This window comes from Camelina sativa, chromosome 13, assembly GCF_000633955.1.
Source record: "Camelina sativa cultivar DH55 chromosome 13, Cs, whole genome shotgun sequence".
Taxonomy (NCBI): domain Eukaryota; kingdom Viridiplantae; phylum Streptophyta; class Magnoliopsida; order Brassicales; family Brassicaceae; genus Camelina; species Camelina sativa.
Genome location: NC_025697.1, coordinates 96,064 through 105,242, shown reverse-complemented (window position 1 = coordinate 105,242; position 9,179 = coordinate 96,064). Strand labels below are relative to the sequence as shown.

General features: G+C 38.3%; 2 protein-coding genes across 3 annotated transcripts in view; both read right to left on the bottom strand.

Moving 5' to 3' along the window:
• Positions 1-2,862, bottom strand: part of LOC104734131 (F-box/LRR-repeat protein 3-like) — a 4,314-nt gene extending 1,452 nt beyond the window's left edge. The window contains exons 1-6 of one of the 2 annotated variants that reach the window (XM_010453640.2): positions 2,170-2,862; positions 1,649-1,774; positions 1,133-1,237; positions 594-990; positions 375-504; positions 3-297 (exon numbers count right to left, since the gene is read on the bottom strand). In XM_010453640.2, coding sequence (XP_010451942.1) covers positions 3-297; positions 375-504; positions 594-990; positions 1,133-1,237; positions 1,649-1,774; positions 2,170-2,805 — 1,689 coding nt within the window. In that variant the 5' untranslated portion in view covers positions 2,806-2,862. The remainder of the gene's footprint in view (positions 1-2; positions 298-374; positions 505-593; positions 991-1,132; positions 1,238-1,648; positions 1,775-2,169) is intronic. The other variant, XM_010453641.2, reaches the window with a different exon arrangement.
• On the bottom strand, positions 5,828-9,173 carry LOC109128506 (protein SCAR4-like). Its single transcript, XM_019235098.1, has 5 exons — positions 9,167-9,173; positions 6,555-9,066; positions 6,373-6,459; positions 6,181-6,294; positions 5,828-6,071 (listed from the first exon to the last, which is right to left on the bottom strand). The coding sequence occupies exons 2-5, from the start codon at positions 8,940-8,942 to the stop codon at positions 6,021-6,023; spliced, it is 2,640 nt and encodes an 879-aa protein (XP_019090643.1). The 5' UTR covers positions 8,943-9,066; positions 9,167-9,173; the 3' UTR covers positions 5,828-6,020.

Sequence of the window (9,179 nt, the reverse complement as noted above, 5' to 3'; positions counted from 1 at the left end):
ACCTGTTTGAGATTCTGTGAGAAGTGAGCGAGAGCTAGCAACCCAGAATCATTGATTGATGGGCACTTCTTCAAGTCGAGCTTGGCAAGTCGCTTGCAACGAACAGCAATGGCCGCAAGTCCTTGGGACGTGATGTTAGGACATCCCCGACCCTCGAATGTTTGTAACAACGTGCATTTGGACAATGAAACCAGGGACTTGTCTGTGATGTCTTGGCAGTATGATATGTTAATTGTTTCGAGATGAATGCAGCCTTGGGCAATCGAGGAGATGCCTATGTCTGTTATTCCCACTGACCTGAAGTAGATGGGACTAGATTGAGATTGGTCATCTTATTTTGACCCACTACAAAAATAAGTTTCTAGGCGACAAACCTGTAGAGATCAAGTTCACGGAGATTTGAGCAGCATGTCCCAACATATGAGGGCCCTTTGTCTGTTATGTTAAGACAAATTCCCAGCTTTAACGAGGTAAGACTAAGACAACTAGATATGGATTTCAGTCCTGCATCATACGAGGAAAGTCAAAACGCGGTAAGGTATAATAATCCAGAGATCATAAATCAAAGAAATAATCAGGAGAAAAGAAAGAACCTTCATCATCAATCTCGTTGTCAGTTAAGTCAAGCTCTTCAAGTAGCCGACACTTCTGTCCGATCAACCAAAAGGCCTCTCTGGAAACAAGAGAACAAGACTCCATCTTCAAAGAGACAAGTACGGGACATGAATTGGCGATTTGGGTGATTGAAACTCCACTTAGTTTCCGGCAACATGTGATGTCAAGTTTTCTGAGGTCTTTCAGTTTCATTACTAGAGAAGAGAGACCTTCATCAGTTACGGTCACACATTTGCTTAGGCTAACCTCCTTCAGGGAACTGCACAAAGTGCCTATCGCTTTCAAACCGTCAGATGTAACAGAACAACCATCCAACCTGATTGACTGTAATGCTGAAACCTTCTTTAAGCTACTTGCAAAATCCAATGAAATCACCTAAATCAGTAAACAGACCTCATATAAGAAGGCATCATAGACTCAACTGGAACATACTAATCAATGCTTTGATACAGGCCATAACAAACAAAGGAAGCAACGTAAGTATGTTCAGGTGATAATGAGTAAACTAAGAACTTACAGAAGAACAGTGTGCTAGATCAAGTGTCTGAAGACATCCTGCCCCGCTTAAAAGTGAGGTTAAACCTCTGTGAGTTAAATTCTGGCAGCTCGATGCATTAAGCTTCTGCAGAACACAGGTTTTTGGTAAGTAAAATCTCAAATGTCTATGTTTAAGATGGATGTTAAAATGATCAACTCCAGTCATCAGACTTTCAATGATACAATAACTCTGGGAGTCAAAGCAAATATGAAACAGGATATAACCTGTTTATAGCGTTTAATATATTTCCAAGTGATATTACAAAGAAAGAGACGTCGAAAGTGTCCACCAAACCTGTTAATACATTCTCTTTAAAAAAAATAGTTAAAAGGTTTCCAGAGCAAGCAGGAGGAAACGTACAGAGAATACAAAATTTTCTATTCTAAAACTATCAACTAAAAAGTGATCATTTGGATACATTCAAGACAATTCCAATCCTATGATGATGTGATAATGTATAAAGTAAAAGAAGAAATCTTGGGAGGAGAGGGTTACCTTCAATGACTTGGAATCATGTGTGAGTGATTTAAGACTGTCATCATCAACTCCAAAGCATCCTTCTATAAGAAGTTCTTCAAGGTGTTGAAGTTTCAGAATATCATGCAAACACTTGCCTGTGATCTGTCGAAATATGATGATGAAACAAAGGAATCACAAATGTTAACTAGTATCCAAGGTCAAATAGGTTTGCGTTATCCAGTGTTCTTCTTTCAATATCAAAAATCCAAATATATATATATATATATATATATATATATGACACTTGATTATGGGTCTGATATATATATGTTCAAAGACCAAAATTAAATAAACCTATGTATATAAAATCAAATCTATCCGAGTGACGACGACGATAACAAATTGCAGGTGACAGAAATAGAAAAAATCGAATCCCTAATTTAGAAACAGTGACTACTACTATATATAATTCAAAAGACTTATTACCATATATTACTATTATTATGAATCGGAAACTGAAAGAGAGAGAGAGAGAGAGGGGAAGAGAGGTTACATACAGGCAAGTAGGAGAGGTCTAAGGAGCGAATGTCACAGCATTTGACGGCAAGCAAAGCGACGCCTAAATCTCCGACGCCAACACACCATTTCAAGCTGACCGTACTGAGCCTCTTGCATCCAACAGCTATACATCCGATTCCCATGTCCGTCAGCATCTTGCATCTGCCAAGCTTGAGCCTCTGGAGACTCCTGGCCTCCGCCAACACCGCGGCGTCCGCGTCCCTCATCTCGGTGGCGTTGGACAGGTCAATCTCCACGAGATTGGCACATTTGACGGCCAGCCGAAGGAGACCCGCGGCGGAGAAGGAGGCGGAGCGGGATAGGTCGAGGGAATGGAGAGTAGGGCCGGAGAGGCAGCCGACGACGCTGAGGGAGTAGTCAGTGACGCGAGGGCAGAAGGTGAGATCGAGATCGGAGGTATTGCGGTAACGGGACAAGATTCGAGGGAGGTAGTCGGAACGGAGAGGTTTGAGGGATCTGCGGTGCTTGGCCTCGACTTGGTAGAAGAATTTACAAGTGAGGGAGAAGGATTTGAGATCGGAAGGGTTTGGAGAGATGAGGTCGAGGATGATGAACACCAGCTCCTCCGAGAGAAGATCGAAAGGCTTCATCTGCTGATGCTTTACCTTCTTCATCCTTTTTTTTTTTTTTGGAGAAAGAAATCAAAATTTTCTCACGGATTTGAAAAAACCCACAAAAACAGCAGCAAAGATTAAGAAAACAAACAGTTTCTTTCTTTTTCTGTGGGAGATAGACAGAAAAAAAACCCGAGGAGTAATAATAGTAATAATTATACTTTTGAGATAGAGAGAGAGAGAGCCTTGACGGAGAAGGATTTTATCAATATTACTTAATTGCCCTTTCTGTTCAACCTCTTAATTTATATTTACACTCGTATTTACTCATATATATTTTCTTAATGATTAAACAAAATAAACATACAGAACGTTTGAACTTTTTTTTGTCTTTTTTTTTTTTTTTGGCATGCAATGAAACATTTGATTGTGGAAAAAAATAACATAAGTTGTGTATGAAGAAGTATTGAAGTCTCAACTCACATTAACGACCAGCTTCTTTGTATGAGAATAAATAAAATAAAAAATTGGAAGAAGGGGGAGGAGGGTAAATGCGGATTTGTGGAAAAAGATAAAATAAAATAAAAAATAAAAAGATTATAGAGAGAACCGTACGGGGAAGGACGGAGAGGGGCAAAAAAAGTCAAAAAAAAATAAGGGAAGAGAAGTCGCAATCAACAAGTTAGGCCATTGGGTAAGTAAGTGTGTGTATATATGGTGGAGTAAGCATGCGAGGAAGGACAGATTCGAGTGCGGACTGTACGAGACCCAGATACTTCCCTCCTCTTATCATCATCATCATCTCTCCTTTTTTTTTTTTTTACTTATATCTCTCTTCTTTTTTATTTTTTTATTTTACTAAATATAAATTAATATATAATAATTTTACTTTTACATATTTTAATTATATCCCTTCAATTAATTTACTTACTTCCCAACACCATCTCCGAAATAAGTATATATTTTGTAGCATTTATATTATTCACACTACAACTACATCTATATATTTTAATATTTATACTTATACATATATGACCTTTAAAAAAAAATATAGTTTTGACAAGCCGACCAACAAAATATTCCATAGATAAATGTTTTTTTTTTAAATTCTTTTAAGTTGTCATCAAAATGTGTATCTATTCTTGTCTCCTCCAGCTTTAAAACTAGTGATTCTCCATTAACACTAAAGATATTCGATATCTCAAGTTGTTTTCTATCACATCCTTATTATAATTTTGTGACCTAAAATAAAATAAAAAACCCCTACCATACAGAATAAGTGCGCTTTTCTTCTGTCCCGTCCCCGACCTAATATTTGGTTTATGATGTATAAATAGGATTTGCAAAATAACCAAAAAAAAGTCAATTTTAAACTTAAATTATTCATTCTATGGGACAAGTTGACAAATAAGTATAAATATATATAGGACAACAAGTGCGCACCAAAGACAAACACAGTCACCATTATAAACTGCGAAATAATCCTCAACCGTATATATTATTTCAAACTCCAAGGTGTGACCGTACTTATAACCAAACTATTTTAGGTAATCCTATTCATTCTATATACTACTACTGTAGTTTTTGATACGTGTACACACACAGTGACACTTGCTATAAATATTTTTTCGCTCCACAATATTAGTCTTATACGTGTGTAATCATCAAATAAGTTGACAGAGTTATATATTGACACTTGCTGAAGACATATCGCCATTCACCCAGTCAGACGACTCTTCCATTTTGTGATTTTTTTTTCTTTCTAATTTTTATTATTGTTTCGTGTATAGTCATATATATGCAAGTAAAATTCATATGTAAAATATATCTTCTATCAACATATGTCATCAGAAATGTGCCTCCTCTGTTTTGAAGCAGACGTATGTAAGAGGAAACCTGACCTATCTTATCACGACTAAAACAATAACTAGAGACATGCCAAAAGAAACGAAAGAGGGCAGAAGAAGGTGTGGAACTATATATAAACCAAATTTGGCACAAAGACAAAAATCAAGTCTAGATTTTCGCGAAGAAGGATACCACCATCAATTAATGAACGATATAGTAAACAATAACAATGATTCTTTAACCAAGAAAATAAAAATAAAAATATAAGCAATAACGATGATTTTCTTTCACCAATATTTTATTAGATATATACTGTAAAATGATTAAAATAAAGAGTATAAAATGCTGGTTAGGGGCGGTGGGTTTTGGACGACTCGGGACTGAACCTATTGTACGAAATGACTAAACTAGCCTTGTCAGACATAACCAAGTAGTCCAATCCGGTTAGAAAATATGGATATATATTCGCGTACATACACAGTTCGATAAAACAAAGTCGTCATAGTAAGACACGTGTGAACGAATGACACCGTTATAAGGCAAAGACAAGTACAGAAGTCACGACTCTCGGAGGCGTGACTCATGACCGGTTCAACTTTGTTAGGCCGGATATCGTACGGAATATTCCTGGGATCGTGTACCGTACCACTTCCGTCAAATTGTACCTTTAGAAAAATCAACTCTTACAATTTGACTTTTCTGAATCAACCTCTTACACTTGACTTCAACATCTCAGTTATCATCACTACTCATTCTTTTTTTTTTTTTTCCAACTTGGATAGTTCAAGCTGATTCATACAATGATTTAATATACCATTCGACTACTAACAATTTCTAGCGACAAGTAGGATGCGACTTCACAACTGAAAACAAATCAGACAAGTTCTCAACATTTTTTTTAAAAAAATTGTTGTCTGTTGTTTTTACTTATCATACTTGTTATTTTTGGGCATATAGTTGAAAATATTCAAGGTTGAACTGGCCATGTATCTCGATGTAAAACACAAACGTATGAGAATTATTTTCAGTATTTCTCTACGACTCTACGTGAAATATCAAACATACAAAGAAAAAACATAAGATTTCATTTTCATACTTTCTTTTTTTGTATTATAATAACTGGTATAAGACATTCTCAACGTCGACGTTTCAATTTCCACGTTATCAAAAAATTCTTTAGTTTATTAATGTTGTATTCCTTCATATCAACTGAATAATTCCTTTAAAAAAAAAAAAAAAAAAAATTGGGTGGTGTACTACACACATATAGATGGCAAAAAGACAGTGTGACTTACAAATGTGTAGAAGAGAGCAATTAATGAGGAAACATTACGGGAGACAAATGTGAGAACAAAAAAATGCTAACAATTCTTCTTCTATACATACAGAGCAGAGCGTGTGTATCTCTCTGTCTGTCATCTATAGATTCATTCACTCCAGCTATCTGAATCGTGCTCGTCGTCACTTCCCGCCATTGCCTATATATTTTAAAATATATATTCACAAATAACCTTTTTTCTCAATATTGCTCGCAATTAAACGAACAAGGAGAGCGAAAGAGAAATAGAGAGAGAGAGAGAGAGAGACCTGGCGAAGAGTATTGGCTTTCTCTAGAATCGCAGCGACCTTCAAGTTGGTTTTTGGAACAGCTACTTGAAAGTTTGCTCTCACCGAGGCATCCGCTGGTCTCAGGTTGAACGACTGCTATTGTATTTTTATTATTAGTCGGTGGCTTTACATTCATCATAGGAAAATATATATGAATTAATATGAGTTGACCTTGCTCCTTATGATCTGCAATAGTAAATCATTCTCGTCCGCTCTAGCTCCAACTTGTGTCCTGTTCTCTTCAGATACTTTCCTCAACTGTACAATTGAGTTCCATGATCAGCGTAAGAGAATGAGCCCATTTAAGTACTACTAACCCCGTAGACTAGTAACTATTATTTTAAAGTAATTACCATGCTTCTGTCCATGCCAATAACAAGCGATTCATGTGAACGATCAACCTGAGGTTCCTCATCTAACTTTGCTGGGTGAGGATTGCTATGCTCTCTTAAGTTCTGACTAGACCATTCGAGTGCCATTGCTTCATCTCTCCAGTCAGCTTCTAATGATACTTCCTCTGCAAGTGGTGACTCCACTGTTTTATTCAAACACTTCAGTGTACTTTCATCGTTATGCATATAGGTGCCGCTTGTTCCACTGACTGCTGAAGTTGACTGTTCCTCAGCTGCTTTAGATGGTTCATTCAGAGTAGTTTCTACACAAGTTGACACGCCTTCCACTCTACAATCTTCTCTATACACATGAGAATTGTGGTTGTCACCATCTGTAGTCGACGCTTTTGATAGATACTGTGCCTCGGTCGCTTGAACTGATCCGTTCTGTGTGTTTTCATCCCTATGAATGTAGAAACTATTGTTTCCACTACCTGCAAGTGATGGCATTTCGGTTGATTCAACCAGCTTCCCTATCCACCATTGTGTCGGAGGAAGAGGCGGAAGCGGAGGTGTTATCTCTGGATCTGCCTGCGGTGTTTCATCGAAGGCCATGGAGAAGGGAAGCATGGATTCAGGGGACACGTCCAAGCAATCTTCTCCATCAGTCAGATCCATGGAAAGAACAAACTCAGAGATATGATCATTTAATGATGTGAAAGTTTCCTGGTTTGGTGCATGAAGAGCTTCTATTTCTGCTATGCTTGAAGGGAAAAGCGTTTCGTTGCAAGTTAACGCTTCCTCTGAAGTTGAAACCTGAACACCAACAGGTCCACTTTGTGTAGGAAGAGACTCGACTGATGCTGTTATTGGATTTGCTGACCCGGTTTCTGATGGACTCTCTTTCCCTTGGTTCTGTGTTTGTAAGCAACACTCAGGTGAAAGACATTCTTCAGTATCTAAAAGATTCTCCTGTGGTTCACTAATAGTTTCCAAGTCTATGTCGGGAATGGTATCGGCCTTATTATCCAGGCCAGTATGGTTATCGTGATCGACATCACCTGCAAAACAAGTACCAAGTCTTGGCGTATCAGGAATTGGTACTGCAGGCGCACTACTATCATCATCTGCAACTATAGACATGGTTTGTGGATCCTCCTGTCCAGAATGCGAAGATATCTCAGGCAGATCAGGATTGGCCAATACGTCTTCACGAGAAGATGAGGCTGAGAGGTCACTGCATCCTGTGTGAAGTTCTCTTGGAGTATCTGACATCAGAGTTCCATTTTCTGAACTGATTTCAGAAGTTGAAATATGTTTAAACTGTTTAGGATTCGTGGAAGATATGTCTTGGGAGTTGGTTTTATCTTCCAAGTCGTCAAGTGTGCTAATATACGGATTTGGAAGAATAAAATCGGACTCCAATGTTGATGGTGTTTCTTTTAAACTGCTTTTGCTATCTGGAATGGAATGACCAGCTTCAGAAGATATGTCCTCGGGTTCCAAAGCCTCTACCTCTTGATTGGTTATAGATGAGAACTGGTCTTCAACTAAAGCACTTAAAGATATCTCAGAACCAGTGTCCACACTGAAAACATGTTGAGAATGATCAACATTGCTTCCACCCTCGGATGCGTCGTATGACACTTGTGTAAGCTTTAACAGATACTCTGGGTGAGCTTCAGGGGAAATATTAAGCATCGGATCTCTTCCGTCTTCCAAGACATCGCAAGCTTCAGATGATTTCAACACAATTTTATGAGCATTTACTTTGTTGGACTGCAGCTCCAAACGACTTCCAGAATCTTCGGCAAGATTTGCAGGATTCTCATAACAAGACAAACTGAAAGATGTTTGTTCAGCTTCATATGGTTTACCTTCAAGAGAAGATCTCTCGAAATCAGTGCGCAAAAGACTAGAAGATTCTCCTTCCTTTGGTGAGTGGTGCAACACACTAGAAAAGTGAGACAGATCCTCTGTTTGAGTCACCTCTGCATTAGTACAGATCTGCGTCTGACCAAATCCTGGAAATCCAAGGTCACAGCTAGCCCTGTCATCACTGTCTGCTTCCTTTGCTTCTGACTCCATGGAAACAGGTGTATCTGTTTCATTGTTCGCCTTGCAACACGAATTCACAGAAGAGCTTCTTTCTAAACAAATATCTGGTCCTCCCTCTATGTTCGGTAAAGACTCCTCATTAACCGGAATTTCAAGTCTTTTCTCATCAGCAATATATTCAATCTCCATCTTATTGTATTTTCTAGTGTTTGGATAAACTAGGGAAGGTATTTGTAACTCTTCTCGTACGCTGCATACTGTAACTTCAGTTTCGATTGCCGGAGATGACTGATCCAGAGTCCCATGAACTCTTTCACAGTACGGCGACGAATTCTTGAGGAATTTTTCCATGAAACTTGTCCCGGAGCTTGCGTTAAATGGCGGTCCATTCAACTGCCTCCTCTTCAGTCTCACATGGAATTCAGGATTTTCCTGTTCGATCTCAACATGCTCCAAAAAGAATAGCTGATGCAACCTGTACAATCCAAAGAGTAGGTCGTGTCACCAAATCAAAGTGCCGATTAAAGACATAGGAATGACGGAAACAGAACTAGATATAGAGCATGAGTGCTCACTTGGCATGTGATG